Here is a 19,319-nt window from a genome sequence, read left to right as displayed (position 1 = left end):
GATTTTCTGGTTACGAAATAAAAAAAACCTAAAAATAGAATGTATTTTCACTTTATCATATCAAACTTTAAAAGAAATTTTAAATTCATTGCTTGCAAAGAAGATCGATACATGAGTAAGAGATAAAAAATTGATAGGTAATTAAAATTACATGAAGTATAAAGGAGAGAATTGAAAGGAAAGATTAAAGAGAATGAGAGGCGATTACGAGGGTTATGAGTGTGAAGACAGTAAATAAAACAAATGAAGAGAGAAGAAAAAAATTTATTTATATAAAAAATTAAATTACTTATTTTAGGTTATACATATAAGTACGGATTAAGCGGGTTTTAAAAATTTTAACCCACACCCGACTCACAATATTTATTTATTAAATTTTATAATTTATTATAATTTATAATATTTATATTATTTAATCTTAACAAATTAAATCAGGTTAAAAATACAAATATTATAGATTAGGCTAATTTTTCTTACATCCCTAATATTAGCTGGAATTCCCCCCACCTCACCTGGCATTTCCTTTTTTGAAAAATCGCATTAAATTAAATTATCGTGAAAAAACTTTTCTTATCTCACCTGGCCGCCGAATAAAACAACAGTCACTGTCACCTCTCCCACCTTGTTTGTGTTTCTCTTGGCGTTTGTTTAACCGAATCAACCAGACCCCCGACGTTTTTTTTTTTTTGGTGAAAATGGAAAAATAAAATAAAAACGCCGCCAGCTCTGTACAGCTCAAGCTGACTAGCCAAGCCAGAAAAGCCTCACTCACCACATTAGACCACAACCAAATCCATTAAACCCAAGCCAAATTCCGAATAAATAAACCCAACCCAACCCAACCCAACCCCGGCTTAGCTCACACCAGCTGCTCCAAAAGAAAAAAAAGTCTCTCTCTCTCTCTCCGAAAAAAAGTCAGCAGACTGACTGACGATTATGGGTATTGGTCTATTAATATTTCAGTAATCCGGTTGAGCAAGGCAAAGGAGTATCGTCTGGTAGTACGGTGCGTGCAGTGAGAGATCTGGTTCATTTTGTTATCTGGGCTATAATGATGGAGGAGGAGAACGGAGCACTGGTAGTGCAAAGTATGATAGAGACAGTGAACGAGATAGCTTCGATCTCAGATTACAGATGCGCGGTCAAGAAGCAGTATTGCAATCTAGCTAGGAGGTTGAAGTTATTGACACCAATGTTGGAAGAGATTAGAGACAGCAAAGACTCCATCATCCCTCAACAAACTCTCAAAGCTCTTGTTTCGCTCAAACAAGCTTTGGATTCCGCTAAAGATTTGCTTAAATTTGGTAGCGAAGGAAGCAAGATTTACATGGTCTGTACCCCCCTTCTCTTGTTTGTTTTTTTCTTAACGATTCCTTCTCATTTTCTATATATATATATATATAGGGTAGAAAAATCTATCGATACTGACCGGGATTTTGTATATTATCGCGCGGAATGAAGAAAACGGATCCGTATGGTTGACGACTCCACACAGTTAGTTCGGGTTTTTTTTTTTTTAAAAGAAGTGTTTTGGATATTTGGGAATTAGATGTCTGTTGTTTTTGTTCCCATTGATGTTTGTTTCTCTTAGATTCCATCGAGATGCATTTATTCGAGTCTGAGTCATTGACTTTGTCTCTTCTTATGTTTCTTGTCCCTATGGATTTTGTACCTGTTGAGGAAGTTGCAAGGATGCATGATGATTCATGGGCTACTGCAACAACAACAAAGAAACATGAACTTGTTGTGTAGCTAGACAGTTGAAACATGAACTTGTTGTGTAGCTAGACAGTTGAAACATGAACTTGTTGTGTAGCTAGACAGTTTTTCTAGAGACTCTATTGATGTGACCTTGATTTCTTTTTATGGAGCTGGTTCATGGGGGTTTTGGATTTTGATCATGAGTACAACTCAGATGAATCTTCTGATACTGCATAAACTACAGAGTACAGAATTGATTTATTTTTTTTGGCAAATTATTGTGTTGGACCTGGTTATGCCACAACATTTCGCTAATCAGTCGCCGCTGGAACTTTGACACGGGGGTTCACAGACAATTTGTCTTACAGGAAAAATAAATAAATCGAAAAAGGGAGCTAGAAAGTTGTCAACCATGAAAGAAAACGCTGCGGCATTTCTAAATAGGAATGTTTTATGGTAGTGTCTGTTTCTTTTCCATTGACAACTGCAATGTATCAAAATATTCAGCAGAAACGTGTCTAAAGATTTTAAGCTGATGTGGTTCATTAATAGAATGGTTTTAAGCATTGGAATTTTTGGTTTATCCTTGCATATATGTCCACTTCCTCAATGATAGTGTGCATATACACTTCCTCATTCCTAACCTATAATGCACATTCTATATCATTTGTGTTTTTTGCATGGTTTAATATCTTTTAGCTAAATGTTACCATGCCTAGGTGTTATTAGACAAAAGTTCTCTTGTAATTCTTATTGCAAAAGAGTAGAGGCAAAATTTGGTAACATCTCCAAAATGCTATTTAGTTTGTGTTTTTGTTTTTCATGGTCCCATCAAGATACCTACTTTTCTTCTTCTTCTTCTTTTCCTTCTAAAATCACTGTGTTTATTTTGCTTTCAGGTCCTAGAGAGGGAACAAATTATGAATAAATACCATGAGGTGACAGCTAAATTGGAGAAAGCTCTAAGTGGAATTTCCTACGAAAGCCTTGACATATCTGATGAAGTTAAGGAACAGGTAGAGAATTGTTAGTGTTTGTTTTTATTTGGGGACGTTGATAACCCAGAACTCAACAACTTAATATTCTGTCCCGTGCTATTTTTGATTTTATGGCGTATGCATTGCATAATGTTGAGGTGATTTCTTGGGTATCATAAACGTCAAAGGAGCTTAGTTAGATACCACTGTTTTTCTTCTTGACCATTTCAAAATTTTGTATGTTTTAAAAGATCCTAAGATGATCCAATCACACTTCAAAACTACACCTGGTTTTTGTCTAGGATGTGTGGTTTAACAAGAATATGGGTGGTTCCAACAGCTCCTTGCATTAACTTATCCATGTTATTGTATTTGTTTTATTATACATCTCTTTTTACTTTTTATTTTTAAAAAAACGAACACTGATTTCAGGTTGAGCTTGTCCTTTCTCAATTTAGAAGAGCCAAAGGAAGGGTCGATGATACTGATGTTGAGCTGTATGAAGATCTCTTCTCCCTTTACAACAAGATTGATGATTCAGCAAAAGATCTAGCTGTCCTAAGAAGGTTGTCTGAGAAGTTACAGTTGTTGGGAATAGCTGACCTTACACAAGAGTCTCTAGCTTTGCATGAGATGGTTGCTGCCACTGGTGGAGATCCTGGGGAGAACATTGAGAAGATGTCAATGCTTCTGAAGAAAATTAAAGATTTTGTGCAAACAGAAAACCCAAACTTGGATGCTCCAGCAAGAGAAAAGAATCTTCCCCCAAGTGGAAGTGGACAAGCTTTTGCTGATGGAAGTCACAAGACACCAGTTATACCAGATGATTTCCGCTGTCCAATATCCCTGGAATTGATGAAGGATCCTGTCATTGTTTCAACAGGGCAGGTACATGGATCCTGAATCTTCTACCCTATAGTATTTGAAACAATGGATGAAACTTAGTTTTTGTTTTTCATCTTTTTTAGTCTGTAATTTGATGATACGAAGTTTCACACCTTGCATCCATCTTCCATTTTTCAACTACGACTGTGGAATGTTTACAGAAACTGCCATATGCTTGGATAAAACTTTAGTGCATCGAAATAGTTAGGTCACTTTTCATCAAGTAATTAGGATCTTCCCTTTGACGAGACCTCTATCTAAGATTTGGACCCTGAAAGTTATACCTGTCTTCCATAATTACTTTTATGTTGCTTTAGAAAGATGGAAACTTGCAAAAACAATCTGAAGGTTTACTGCTCTAAAGATAGGATGGTAACGAACATCTTGGGGATTGATTGCTGATTGGTCATTTACTAGATCTCTTGCTTGGCCCTTGCCCTGTATAAGCTCAAGGGTTTGTTTATACATCTTTCTACAGCTGTCCTATTTAACATATCTCCTTTGTATCTGTTATAGACCTATGAACGTTCCTGCATTGAGAAATGGCTGGAAGGAGGGCATGACACATGTCCAAAGACACTACAGAAACTCACCAGTGCTGCTCTGACACCGAACTATGTTCTACGCAGCCTCATAGCCCAGTGGTGTGAGGCCAATGGCATTGAGCCACCAAAAAGACCCAGCAGTTCTGGGTCAAATAAAACTGTATCTACTTGCTCACCTGCTGAGCGTACAAAGACTGAAATTCTCCTTCACAAGCTTGCATCTGGCAGCCTTGAAGACCAGCGGTCTGCTGCTGGTGAGATCCGTCTTCTTGCCAAGCGAAATGCTGATAATCGTGTGGCTATTGCTGAAGCTGGTGCAATCCCTCTCCTTGTAGGCCTCCTCTCAACTCCTGACTCTCGCACCCAAGAGCACGCAATTACAGCGCTTCTTAACCTCTCCATATGTGAAGAAAACAAAGGAAGCATTGTTTCAGCTGGGGCAGTTCCTGGTATAGTGCATGTGCTCAAGAAGGGCAGTATGGAAGCTCGAGAAAATGCTGCAGCCACCCTTTTCAGCCTTTCAGTTGTGGATGAAAATAAGGTTACAATTGGTTCTTTGGGGGCCATCCCTCCACTGGTGACTCTTCTAAGTGAAGGAACACAAAGGGGGAAGAAGGATGCGGCGACTGCACTTTTCAACTTGTGCATTTATCAGGGGAACAAGGGAAAGGCAGTGAGGGCAGGAGTTGTGCCCACATTGATGCGTCTATTGACGGAAACAGGTGGTGGAATGATTGATGAGGCATTGGCTATACTAGCAATACTGGCTAGCCACCCTGAAGGGAAGGCAATCATTGGAGCTGCGGAGGCTGTCCCGGTTTTGGTGGAAGTTATCAGGAATGGGTCACCCAGGAACAGAGAGAATGCAGCAGCAGTGTTGGTGCATCTTTGTTCTGGAGACCAAAAACATCTGGTAGAGGCACAAGAGCATGGAGTGATGGGGCCGCTGGTGGATTTGGCACAAAATGGCACAGACAGGGGAAAGAGGAAGGCTCAACAGTTGCTTGAGCGTATAAGCAGATTCTTTGAGCAACAAAAGCACACTCAGGCACAAATCGAGGCTCACATCCAACAGCCTCAGCCACCCACCATGGCTCATTCTGGTGATAGCTGACATTTTTGTTTACTGTTTCATTGATTTGGTTTTTGTTCCGTTTCATGATTCCAAGAGGCAGCTTTGCTTTGGAAGAGGAAGGTGGAAGATCACCTGCTTAAGTTACTTATTTGTTTGTGTGGGATGAGGACTGCTCTTTCAGGAGATTACTAAAGATCCAAGGGGAAATGGAGAATGAAGAGAAAACTCCAAAACAGATCCAACTGTGTATGTGAAATTGTACCATGTAACATACAATCATCCTCAGTTTTTATTGAAGAGATGTTTTCCGAACTCACATGAAGTCATACAAGATTAAGATACGCGGTTCCAGATACAGAAACGATTGATATGGAAATGAAAGAATGAAATGATACCGTCTATTTAGCGGTTTCTTGTGTAGCAGTCTTAAGTGCTTTTATTTATTGCTCCTTTGCTACTAGGATGAGAAAAAAAACCTGATAAATTAATTAAACCAAGAAAATCAAAAAAATTAATTGAAAAAATTGATCTATGAAAAAACCTATTGGAATATTAAAAAAAAATATTTGGTTTGGTTTGGTTTTGGTTTCATAATACTTTCTAATTTCTAACCCCAGCAAACAAGCCGCTCCTCCCTGCACAGGTCACGCTCCCAGGCACCCACACCCAGATCAAATCAAACAACCAATATCAATCTTCATCTCCTGTAGGAGAGTTTAAACAATATCAATCTTCACTCCTGCTGGCAGATCTTCAATCTTTAATCTAGCAAACCAGCCACCCCTCCCAAGCTCCCACACGGCACACCCAACCTATTGATTCAAACAAAAAGGAATCCCAGTAGGCTAAGAAAGGCTTATCGTCAAAGACAAAAGTAGCATTGTTGTCTGGCATCATTGGAGATTCTATGTAATAGTTCATCATGCTCTGTGCATCTTGTTGTGTCCATACATCACTTACAGCAATTCTCTCTTCTTTCTCTTGGTTTGGTTTGGTTTCGGTTAAATTTTTTTAAAACAATTTCAGTTTGTTTGTTTTTACAGGTAAAAACCGAAGGAAAAATAATCACTTCTATTTGCTACAACGAACTATATTTCTAATTTTGTTCAGCAGCTCCTCAAGCATGAAGAAAATGTGCTAATCCCAAGAATATGGCCACCAAGTCGTAGTGATATAGGTCTTAGGACCTTGGAAGAAACTACCCTGTTACTCCTGGAGCTTCATCGGGGATCTGCGTGTATTTTTCGAGTCTTTCTACAGAAACATTTGATACTGGCATTGGAAACACAGAAAGAGAATGGCATTTATTGCAAGACCTTATTTCCAATAGACAAACCATGCTATCAAAATGTCTCATTAGATAATAATCCCATCAGTTTTGTTAAAATGCCACCATGTTTTCTAGCATCTAATTGATGATTGTTATCAGATGATAAGTGCAAATATTCATGGTGCGGAGAATTATGATATATTCTTTTCATACATGGTTAACTTGTTGCATTCTATCAGAGGTTTTATTTGTGTTCAAGAAAGATTGATGAGCGGGATGGCTTCCATTATAAGCTGATGTTACTGCAAGTTCATGAAAAACAGAGGAGGTCCAAAATAACGTTCTCTGAAATTGATATAGACGCAAAGACAATGTAAGATTGGATATTTGAATGTCAGAAGGGAAGATGATTTCTGTCAGGTAAGGCGCGAGATTTTGTCCACCAAAGCTCACCACTCTGACCATCATCTGTAGTGTCATCGGCACGGCGCACCTGAAAGCCGAATATGTTCATGTTTTTCTTCGTGCCGGACCCACCCCCATCACAGTGATAGTTGGCTAAAAATTCCGCCTGCATAGCCAAGACTGAGTTCGTGGATAACAGTGGAGATATGGAGTTTTGATAATAGCATCTTGAGTTTTTGTTAATGTATCTGGTAATGCGTATAAGAGTATATTTTTTCCAGATATTTTTAAATAATTTTCACATCCATACATTAAAACTATTAGAAGAGTATTTAAAAAATAATCAAACTTTCAGCCTAAACACATTTCACAAAAACGCATATACCCCGCAAGCATTTTTACACGCACAACGACCCGATCACCATTTATTGGATTTTTTCTGGAATTTAGTACAATTTGTTTTTTTTTTTGAAAAATAGCAAGTCTTAGGTATCATATGCTAACTCTTTTAGATTATTAAATGGTTTGACACAAATTATAATAAAAAGAGAGAGAGAAAAAATTTATATTCATACAAAAACTTCATGATAATATAATATTATTGAAAAGATCTCAATAAAAATAATTTAATTACATCAAAAAAATAATTAACAGCAATCATAGTAAGTCATTACCATCTTTAAATGATTCATTTGGTTCATTCTGGTTATTATTGATAATTTTTTTTTATATGATTGAATTTATATTGTTAAGATTTTTTTATAATACAAATAATATTGTTATAGTAGTTTTGATATGTTTTCAATGTTTTTTTTTAATTATAATTTATGTGAGCATATTTAACCATTTAAAAGAGTCGAGATCATGACTCATTAACTATATTATTTTTTAATATTATGTTGTTTTTTTAATTTATTTAACATTGTGCTAAGTTTTTTTTTAAAAAAACTCCCATTTATCGTCATCTCTTTCTCAAAATTTTAGAGAGTCATTGCGCCTGCTTTTAAATTTGACGGAATTCGTCAATCATTTAGAGGTCCAAAAGAGTTCAGAAGCGCAGGAAACGGAGCAGTCAGTAGCAGCCTGAAGGAGCTTTAACTAAACTTTATTCCATTGGTTGGAAGATATTTGGAATAAAGTAAAGGCAAGACCTGGCCAATCAGCTAACTCCATGTGGTTTCAGGAGGAAATACCACTTGTTGAGAATCATTTCCGTGGCTACAACCTGAGTCTGATCAAAAATCAAATCAGAAAAACCCTTAAAAAAAGACAGGATGCGGTGGACATGTTTCATTGGCCATTCCTGTAAAATTAGTAATATTGATATTAATTATATTAAAAATTATTGAACAATCAGCTAAAGGAAAACGTTGTTTTTCTGTTCATTTCACTGCGTCCTAGATTAGGCAGAACTTTGGACGAGAAATCTTTTCATTTTAGTCCTTTAATTTTTTTTTTCACTTCCCTCTTTATTTTCATAGGATTTTAACATGGACGATTTTTTTCAATTCACTTGCAACATCTTACTTTCGATGTAACAAAGATATAAGGACATTATGTTGCTTCTCAATTTTGTAAATATAATTTGATTTTATTAATTTTAGAAAATTGAAACCAAAGGGATCAATATTAACACAACCAAACATGTGTAACCCTTTTTCCACTCGGGGTACAAAAATTATACTTTGGTCCATATAGTTTTAAGTGTTTACTTTCTATCCTTTTTTTTTTCCTATGGATTTCATGTTTCACTACTAAACTTCATATATTTTTTGTTTTAGCCTCAAGCCTTTTTTATATATATAAGAGGGAGGACAATGAGCTAGTAGTCCACCATTTAATTTTTTTAAAAAAACAATTCAAACAATGCATCAAGGGTATTTCATATCCAAATATTCATTTTCAACTTGTTTTTTACTTAAAAACACATAAAACATTAATAAACCTATTTATGACATCTAATAACCCAAAAACCGGTTAAAACACCAAAATTCAAAAAACTTCCTGACCCTAGATTTACCTTCTCATAGAAGGTGAATGCTCATGAACACTTAAGTGAAATTTCTCTTATTGGATCAAGACTGAATTTTTTTATGGTCGGAATTGGTGCTAATATCAATTTTCTCTTTTCATAACTAAAATCCGACAACTATCTCTCTCCCCTCTAAAACCAAGCAATTGGAAAACAAAGAAAATGAAGTTTCTCTTTCTCAAAAGTGAATTTTTCAAAAACCAAAGTGACTTTAATTTCATCAATTGGAAATAGAAGGATCAAAGTTAACTTTTCACATCAAATTTGAAATTGCCACCTAGTTTTCTTGTATTTTTCACTTTCACCTTCTAAGTTTGAATCTTGCCATTCTTCAATAAATTAGAAGAAATTGTCATCAATTTAACCAAAAAATGATAATAGCAAAGAAAAAAAGTTTGATGAACAAAATAAAAAAAATTATTATTAAAATCCACAATAATTTATGAGTGTGTATATGGTGAATTTTGCATAGTAAAACCTCAATCTCTTTTAGTTTTTTCTATAATAAATAAGTGTTTTTTGTAAATAAAAATTACTTTTTTTCATATAAATAATCAAAGATTCAATTTCTATTATTTCAATTTTTTTTATTAAATCATTAGATTCTAAATTAAGTGCTAGAGTTTTAGGAAACAAATACCCTAACTTAATTCAATTAGTTTGTCAAAGAACTAATTCAACCTAAAAACTCAAGCTGTTAAGCTAGGTCCCAAGATATGATTTATATTATTCTCTAACATATTCATTCAAGTGAAAACTCTATAGGCTTGAAACTTGTACAGGATCACCTTACCCGTGCTTAATTTTTATCAAATAAATAGGGATGATGCTATTTGAACTCGTGACCATTTAGTCATCAAGAAAACCATGTCAAAAAACTAATTCAATCCAAAAATTTAAGTTGTTAGGTGAAGTTCTAATATATGATTTATATTATTATCTAATATAGTTGACAGTAATGATGTTAGCTCAAATCCATTATATAGTTGATTTTTTAAGAGATATTATTCGGATTTATGGTCTTGAGATATATTTTATCATGAATTAAAGGCATCTCTTAAGAGAAAGGTGGTACATGAAACTTATAACTTGTTTATATCTCCGACTCCTAATCGATGTGTTATATTAATGTCATCGTAGCTTCTTTAGTTTAGGGGCTTGAAAATCGACAACATATAGTTGATACTTCAATAGACAATATCAATGATGATGTTGACCTAAATTCTCTAAATGCTTGGGCTCTCAAGAGGATTTCATGCTGAAGTTCATGAATCTTAACCGATGTAAAATATCGCGTCATCCAATAAGTGTTTGCATCTTAATTTTTCATTTGTTTTGGAGGACTCCATCAGTGAAGCGTGCACTCCATCGATCTCTTCTCTTATGCTTGTGCTGGCAGCCATTAAAAAAAAGGTTCATTTTTGCATAGTACTGTTACAAATATCAAGGATTCCATGCGCTTTAAACCATCAATATTACCAATTATCAACAAAATATAATTAACACCTAGCGTGAGAGATTTCAAAAGAAAGAAAAGGTTGCGAGAGCTTAGCTAGCACATTTCAAACTGTGATTAACGTTAGGTTATAAGTATCATAAGTAAAAAAAGAAGAAAAGAAAAAAAAAACAAGAAGAAAACTCAAATTTATAAGCCCAAAGGTGCCTCGAATCCCAGGAAAAGAGAAAGATTGCCAAAGAAACATCTAGAGAGAGAAAATTAAGTCAAAGGAACACTACATTATCAAGAAAAAAAGAGAGTCAAAGAAATAGTTACATGAATTTATTGGTGGTTTAGCATGCGGCTGGCCCATCCACCTGGAGTTTGCCGTCAAAGAATTTCCACATAGGAAACAAAAACACATAAGGTCAAATATCATGTAAGTTCTTTATATATTTTATGTTCATTAGCTCAATATTTCTTAAGCAATATAATAGATCAAATTTATCTAATAATTTCAGATAAGTTATAAAAATTTTTATAAGAATAAAGTTACATAAGATTATAATTGTTATTACTGTATTTTATCTTGTAAGAGTTGTTAAATTTGCTTTTGATTTGTATGGCAATTATTGGAATCGGACAGGACCAGCCGGTTCAACTCAGAACCGGTGAATCGAATCCTAGACTGGTCCAAGTTAGTGATTAGTATTGTTTATGCATTCGACCTGGTTACACCAGTAAGAACCAGACTAAGCTAGATCGGCCCTATCGGAATTGGTTCAACCTGCCCCTAAACAAGAAGAAAAAAGAGGTGGTCCTTCCCGAGAGTTGATATCACTGTCGCCTGCAACCACTGAACTGCAGGATAACTTTAGACAAAGTGTTCTAACAAATATATATATAGATACTAGTTGTGACCTGTCGGGCCAACTGATAACTTGCAAGTCGGACTACTAAACTAAACCAGTAACCAGAGAGTTTCGAGATTCTGTTGTAATAACACTAGTTTGTAATGTGTTATCATTGAGTTCAGAACCTTGATATTTGAAGAGAGAAAAGTAAGGGGAAGACGTGGAGGCAAAACTAACATCTAGAGAGATAGCATTTCACGTCAATCTATGTGGTCATAAACAACAACTCAACATTAAGCGTGGATCTCCGAGCCCCCCCTCCATTTGCTCTCCTTTCTTATATTCTTAACATTCAACGCCTTACCATCACATCAACAACAGCAACCACTCCTCTTTTTCTCTTATTTGCTTTATCGACTTTTGTATCAGCTGGAGCATTTGTATCCTCCTAGTTTTGGCATCAAAATTTAACTGTTTTCACTTTCTTACGTTCCATGTCCAACTGACCATATAATGAAGAGAGAGAAAGAGAGAGAGAGAGAGCTAGGGTTGTGCGCGCTTTGTGGCTTGTGTCTATATATGCAGCTGGTTTGGTTGCTTTGCTTTATTCGTTCTTGCAAGGCGGCAATAGTCTTGGTCCTTGCAAAAGCTAGAAAACAATCCTTGATTCCGCTCTTTTTATATGAGACCACATCGACAGAAGCCCAGTTGGATTATAATACTTTACACTATATAGTATGCAATCATCAGTGTGGAGGATTTGTGCAGTTACAATGATAACTTTCTTTTTATATAGTAATCGGTTTGGTTCGGAGAGAGAGAGGGGAGGGGAGAGGGGTCCGCAGACCCATCTAAACAAAAGGTTCGAAAGTGTTTCTACTTCTTTTGACCGAGTAGGTTTGAACTTTCATTATTGTTCTGACGAAATTCCAGGACACTTCTCTTCTCACAGATGGATTTTGTTGAAAATGGAATTGCATGGTTTTGAGTGGGATTCTTGGCGTTTTCTTAGATTGTGTGTTGTTGTTTTTCACTTCATCCCAACAAAAAAAAAAAGTCACAGATAAGCAGGACGTATGTCCTTTCCACATAATTATGAAATTATTAAACTGTTATGCGATGATAACTCTCTCTCTCTCTCTTTCTTTCTATGCACACCATATCTTAGATGGCATGGAGTATTAATGTAGTAAAAAACAGTTTTTTAGGGAGGTGAAGACCAAAAAGAAGTACGAACCTCTTAGATACAATTAATGTAACGAATAGTTTTTTTTAGGGAAGTGAAGACTGAAAAGAAGGACGAACTCCGCAGATATATCACCTAAAAATATGAGACAACAAGGATCTTTCTTGGAAATCAAGTTTTAATACATATATAAATAGCTAGGAATATAGAAAGCATGCGAAATAAACTCTTAAGATTTTCTGATAACATCAAATTATGATATAATAAGAAATTTTAGATAGTTTTCTTGTTGTTTATTGTTTACTGTAGTTAATTAGTTTTTTTTTTATATATTCTTTGTATTTTTCTTTGACTATTCGCTTTATAACCTTCTCAATATACCCTCAATAATTATATATATAAAAAAAAAGCATGCGAAATGGCGAGTTTCTGTCACGAAGCAGTAAAGATTTCTAAAGAGCATTGAATGGTTCATTGATTAAGGACAATATAACGAATTAAACCTCTTGGAAATAATATTTTAAGCTTTCATAAACGAGAAACATGTCATCTATAAACTCATTTATAAGAATATGGAAAGCATGCGAAATGGGGAGTGTCTGTCATGAAGCTATGGTGTGTTTATACACATCATTATTTTTTTCCAAACTCTTTCTTAAAATCTTGTATAAAAAAAGTTATAATGTATAGTTTAAATTTGTTTTTCAAATCGTAACCACAAAACTTATCATAATATCAAATACACATGAAGTAGTATAGACTTCTAGAGAGATTAATAGTTCATTTGATCAAGGACAGTATGGAGAATTAAACCTTTTGGAAATAATATTTGAAGCTTTCACAGACGAGAAACATGTCATACATAAACTCGTTAATTTATAAGATCTTATACAATCATTTAAATTTTGGTTTGATGTAATTTTTTTGGCATATCCAGTACCAAAACCTTGATGGCCAAACATTAAGGAGTTCAAATCTGATCATTCATATTTTTCTAATTAAATTAAAGTGCCAGCTCATTGTAATACTATGAAGACTCCTTCCTTAGAATTTCTATAGACTCTTGTGTTCCTTGGTAGCTCATTTAAACATCTACTTTCGGTTGGACTTGGGGAGTTTTTTGTACTCATGGATAATTTCTTGATCATCTGAAGACGCCTTTTTCTTGATATAAGTTTGATTATTCTGTGTTGAATATGCAGCTACTTTCATATTTATAAGTGTGGTCTTCAAATTTGCCACCCTCTTTGTGTCTAATGTAACTTGACTTCCTTTTAATGTTCAATAAAATCCCCCCGAACACATTCATCAAAGAAGAAGAAGAAGAAGAAGAAGAAGAAGAAAAGGAGGAGGAGGAGGAGGAGGAAGAAGAATTTTAGCACAAGGTACGTAATGGTTGATCTACCATTCTTGACTTTAGATGGTTCTCTAATATAGAAAGACTTGCACTGAGAAACTACTCACAATTATACAGACATATTATATACTGAGATGGATCCGGAAACTCTACCGTAACTTCATTGCCCTTACTGTACTTGTTGAACTAGGTAGCTGTTGTTCCACCATTGCCTAACTAGTTTCGGAGATGTCACACTCACAACGTAGTGACAGATGATCATATATACAATAAATAGCTAGCTTGCTTAATGAGTTCGATCAAGATAAAGAAGATCAGTTAAACCAAAGAAGACGAAAACAAATTCAAGTTCGAATATTCATGTAACTATGTAAGGTAGAACTGTTAAAGGGAACATGCAGCATTAATAACCATTAATCAACAGCTCATCATCAGTTGTCGACCAAGTTTTCTTTTGTTTTCTTAATTAATTTGAAGATTAACCCTAATATTAGGCAATGTTACATAAATCATTCAATTTTCACTTCAATGAACCAGCGAATAGTGATGATGCTAATCAATGCATGAAGAACAATATATGCAAAATAAGTCAACTGTGATAATAACTTGTAAACAATCCATACATACAATACAGACCAAAACCATTATCCAAACACACACACAAAAAAAAAAAACTTCAAACAAATTGTTCCAATATTTCCCGGTTCTCAATCGGGTTGGAACTTGCAAGTCATGGTAGTACTTCAGTACTAGAAGATGCATGCAACTTTGTGTCAATTACTAACTAATGCTTTAGTAATAAGCTTCATGGTGCTGATAATCAAGAGATCAATATGATCTATCATAAGAAATGGCTGGTGGAAGAAGAGTTGAGACCGGATAAATCTGTCCAGGTATTTCCACCCCAGTAGTACTGATTATTTTCTGGGATACCCAAATATGGCTTCGATAAATTTAACCCTTGGTTTCCTTCTGACTTCACTGGAGCTAACTGAGAAACCCTAGAGCTCGAAGCCATGGATCGAAGCTGGCTGCTTTCCCCAGGAATGCCAGTCGGTGCTTCAGCGCCTTCACTTTGAAACGGATATAAACCTGCGGGTGGAGACTCAAAGAAAGGAAATTGTTGCACTCCTCCAGCTGAAAAAATGGAACTGCTACTCATTCCTGAACCGCTTCCCATTTGAAATTCCATGCCAGCCTGTCCACTAGCACCACTTGTTGATCCCATTTGTCCCTGAATTCCACCAAAGTTCAATCCAATGTTTCCCACACCAAATTGAGTCAGATTATGTAAAGAGGTCACGAAGGGAAATTGAGTTTGTTGCTGAGGAAAATGACCAATAATCTGCGATGGAAGTGCACTTGAGGAAGTACTGGAAGTTGAACCCATTTGCCTTTCACTGGAAACTGGGGACTTGGAGCTACTTTGGCTTTTGGTTTTCTTGTTTCTACGGCATCCACCTCCCACAGGAACACTTCTAAGGGCACCACCTCTAGTCCAGTATCGCCGACAGGTTTTGCAAAAGTGGCGGGGCTGAGAGAGGCTATAGTTATTGAAGTAACAAAATTTGGTGTTTGTAGATTCACACCTTGGGCACTTTAGAGCTGCCTCTGGCTGAGGTATCTTGGCCAACCGAGCTCGATCAGACATCGAACCAGGTCTAATTGAGCCTGCAGTGCCACTACCACCAACATGAGGTGGCGGAGGAAGAGGCGGAAGCTGTGGACTTTCATCGCATGCTCCTAGTTGCTGGCTTGGTTGCTGCTGCTGCTGCAAGATTAAAAATTTTAGGGGTTGCTAACAATATTAAAGAAAAAAAAAACTACATCTGGTATATTCAATAAAAGATCACAAAGGGATAGGAATAATTTTCTTTTTGATATGGTTCCTTTTCTTTTGGGGTATGGGTGGGGGTTAAAGAAGCTAGCTATGTGGATGGAAATTGAAGAAAACATTACCTGCTGCCAGCTGGGAGGATCTAAATAGACTGGAACTGAAGAGAACACCATGGTTTTTGATCTTCTTCTTTAATAAAGTTTGATGGGTCTTTAAGAAAGAAAATGAGGTGAAGAATCACACACTAAGAGAATACCAGAACAAAGAAAGGAAAAGAGAAGACAAATAAAGGCAAGGTTTGAAGGAAAGATAGAGGAGGCTTTTGCTTATCATTTATTTTTTCTACTTTATTCTCTCATTCCATCTCTTTTTGTTTTTTGTTTTTTTTTATATACTTTTAGGGTTTGAGCTAATGGAGGAAGTTTCTTCGACTATAAGCTTTCTTTAAATTTGTGATGCTGTGCACTGTCTCAGTGATTGTAGTGCTCAAAAAGAGGGTCGTGACTCGTGCATGGAAGAGAGAGAGATAGAGAGAGAGAGAGAGAGATGAACACAACAAAGCAAATTATCAGTGTGTGGTGGGATCAGTGCCCCCACCACGTAATTAAAATTTTTAGTTCTGGAGCTGCACATTCATTGTGATCCTGCCATGGGTTTTAAGAGAGGATAAACACTGCTTTTTCCACACGATCTACTGTGATTATTTTTGTATTTCAAACTAATTTTTAAATTTATTTGAAAAAAATTCAATTAATATTTTTATAAGGGTTTTTAATGGTTTTGATGTAATATATAGTGTTAAAAATTAAAAAAAAAACTATAAAAATATTATATATCTAAATACATGCATGCTACTAAAAAACCTCAATGCAAAAGCTTGTGTTGTCGCTTGTTCATCAACCTATTTATTTCAAATTAAGTGAGTGTTGATGTTTTTATCAAGTTTATTCATTTTAAAGCTTATGACTATTGATGTATTTGGATCATGATCTCTTGTTAAAAATGGTCCATCACGTTTCAAATCTTAACATTAAATTTAAATTAGGCAAGAGAGAAAATTAAATAATTAGAAGTTAATTAAATTGTTACCATTTTAACATATATAATCATTTTAAATTTAAAAAATATTACTGAACATAGAAATAGGAAGGAACATTATAAGATCCCAATCTCATATTATTGTTATAGGGTGAATTTCTTAATCAACAAGTACACACAAAATGGATCCGGGATGGAAATATAGACATATTAATGCTTTATACCTACATGTTGACAATCAACAATATACAAAGTTTATAGTTATAAAGGTTAGCTTGGAGCTAATCTGCGGCTGTATTATTTTGGATATTTAGTTGTTAAGAAATAATATTATTTTTTTATAAGAAAACTATAAATTTATTTGATTATTTTTTTATTATTTTTAATTGGATTATTATTTAATTATATGATTTGGATTCAAGTTTCACTTATATAAAAAAATAATATTTTAAGATCTGATAATGATATCAAATTATGGAGTAATAAAAAATCTTAGTATGTCATTTTTTATTTTGTTTTTTCTATTCTAGTCTCTCTGTTTCTATTGTAATAGACCAGCACTGACATCTTTTTTTTTTTTTCTGTATTCTCTTCTTTTGTTTCACTAAGTCAGTTTTCTTTTCTTTTTTCTCTATTTGGTTCCATCTTTGTATATTATTAATTTTGACTACTAGCTTTATGACCATTTCAGTATTCTTTCCATGATGATCCAAAAAACTTAGTCTAATTTGCACAACTTGCACTAACAGGACAAGATTCCTTAATCAAGAAGAAAATTATGCATGATGATCATGATATGTTTCCATCCCTATTGGCCCAATATATATTTAAGTAGTTTCTTTCCCTAACATCCCCACACGTACATCTATCATAATTTCACAACATCTTAATCTGGGAAAAGGGAGAAAGTGTATGAGAGTAAGTAAAATACAAATTGAAGTAGAATTCATATAATATATCGTTAGACGATTAAAGTTAAAGATAGCCAGGAGATTTCTTTGAAGCTAAAAAGTTGATAAAGATGGGATGCATTTAGGTCACCTTAAATTTTAGCTAGGGATTACAGAAGTTAGAATATGCTGCATGCGTTTCAGTAGACTCAACAACAACATTATTGATCTAGTTTCCCCCCCTTCTTTATCCCTCTAAAATCACTACAAAACTCTCCCTGCATGCTTTCTTGCAGTGACAAAATCTTACTTCATATATACTGGCAGAGAAGGAGGTAGGGATTTCAAGGGAGATAGGGCCGGTGATGGGATAAGTGAATTGGAGATCCGGTGACGGAAGTGTTTCTGTTAGCGTATTTATTATCATGAACGAAATATATTATCAATAAGTATCTTATTAGAAAAAAAAGAAAAAGAAAAAGAAAAAACAAACACGATAGAATCTCTACCTTCAATATCAAGATCGTTATGTTTACTATTGGCGGCGATCTTCATGGACATTGGTGCTCGATACAATTTTTTGAAAACTTCGATGTTGAAAATATATTTGCAGTTAAATATGGGAAGCAGTATAGTTGCTTGTCTTTATGTTATGGTATATTTTGAATCTCGAATATTTTTCTAGTAAGCTGTCTGATTTTATATTTGAAAAGTATTTTTATAAAATTTTAATTTTTTAAATTAATTTTTTTTATATTTTTAAATTGTTTTAATATGTTAATGTTAAAATAAATTTTAAAAAAATAAAAAAATATTTTTTTAAATAATATTTTTTTAAATCACTACCACAATATAAAATTAACTCTAAAGTTGCATACGGTGATTGATTTAGAACATGTTTGGAATTTTCTAAACTGAATTTAATTAAGAAATTTTAATAAAAAATAATGTGAAAATGACTAAACACTCTAAAGTCATTTGACTCTCTTTATCATTTAAAAAAAAAACTTTTAGGAGTTTCTATATATTGACATAACCTCTCAATCTATTGCCATAAGCTTGTTAATTTTTTCCTCTTTCAATGCCTAAAATGTCCTCTCTTTTTTAATTATTAATTTATTAAGAATAATCTAATTTCGAATGAAATTAATTTTACAGTCTTAAAAAAGGGTGCCTATCAAACGAACAACATCAAGATGATTTATTAATGGCGTCTTTCATGGAAACCAAAATTTCAGTGACTCTATCCTTCATCACTAGCATCTTTGATCGACATCATAACCAACCATGGTAAAGCCCACCATCAAAAACCAATAAACGAACCCAGAAAAGACTTGAAACTAAGTCATTCTTATTTACTTCCAATGGAAGAATTTTCTAGTTTAATTGAAATTTATCAATAAAAAATATATAAAAAAATTTGGCTGACCAAATAAAAAAAATCTAGATTGACATTGTCAATCCAAATCTAATCCGGTTAAAATCCAGCTATCAACTTATTAAATCTTTTTTTAAAAATTATTAAAACTATGATTAAGATGATAATTAAGTGGTGATTTGGGTAATGTAATTTGATTTGATATTAGTTTATAGTCGTGTTAAAATTTAATTCATGATTGAAATTGTAAATGGATAAGTTTTGATTAATGTGATATTTTTTTTAGGAAATAAAAAGACATTTTAGTCATAAAGAGTTAATATTTAAGTTGAGCCATTTTCTTTTTCTTTCTGTCTTTTTTTTGTTTAGAATTTATTGTAAAGACTTAAAAAATCACCATATAAATAACACTTATTTAATATATCTAATTAGTATCATTGAATTTTGTTTT

At 34.1% G+C, this 19,319-nt stretch overlaps 2 protein-coding genes across 5 annotated transcripts; one reads left to right on the top strand and one right to left on the bottom strand.

Moving 5' to 3' along the window:
* The first annotated feature begins 727 nt into the window (after nt 1–727).
* On the top strand, nt 728–5,606 carry LOC133679732 (U-box domain-containing protein 13-like). 3 transcript variants are annotated; one of them, XM_062102417.1, is made up of 5 exons: nt 1,201–1,330; nt 1,462–2,157; nt 2,601–2,717; nt 3,111–3,566; nt 4,080–5,606. In XM_062102417.1, exons 2-5 carry the CDS (start codon nt 2,155–2,157, stop codon nt 5,220–5,222), a joined length of 1,719 nt encoding a protein of 572 aa, XP_061958401.1. In that variant the 5' UTR covers nt 1,201–1,330; nt 1,462–2,154; the 3' UTR covers nt 5,223–5,606. The 3 variants fall into 3 exon arrangements, with proteins under 3 accessions (XP_061958399.1, XP_061958401.1, XP_061958400.1); XM_062102416.1 differs by having other exon boundaries at nt 1,202–1,330; nt 1,405–2,157; XM_062102415.1 differs by lacking the exon at nt 1,462–2,157 and having other exon boundaries at nt 728–1,330.
* Nucleotides 5,607–14,301: 8,695 nt separating this feature from the next.
* LOC133679591 (dof zinc finger protein DOF3.6-like) lies at nt 14,302–15,890 on the bottom strand. 2 transcript variants are annotated; one of them, XM_062102234.1, is made up of 2 exons: nt 15,685–15,890; nt 14,302–15,496 (listed from the first exon to the last, which is right to left on the bottom strand). In XM_062102234.1, exons 1-2 carry the CDS (start codon nt 15,733–15,735, stop codon nt 14,567–14,569), a joined length of 981 nt encoding a protein of 326 aa, XP_061958218.1. In that variant the 5' UTR covers nt 15,736–15,890; the 3' UTR covers nt 14,302–14,566. The 2 variants fall into 2 exon arrangements, with proteins under 2 accessions (XP_061958218.1, XP_061958220.1); XM_062102236.1 differs by having other exon boundaries at nt 14,302–15,493; nt 15,685–15,888.
* Nucleotides 15,891–19,319: the final 3,429 nt, after the last annotated feature.

Source organism: Populus nigra, chromosome 19, assembly GCF_951802175.1.
Source record: "Populus nigra chromosome 19, ddPopNigr1.1, whole genome shotgun sequence".
NCBI lineage: Eukaryota > Viridiplantae > Streptophyta > Magnoliopsida > Malpighiales > Salicaceae > Populus > Populus nigra.
The sequence above is the reverse complement of the archived record's forward strand: the minus strand, read 5'-3'. Positions and strand labels throughout refer to the sequence as shown.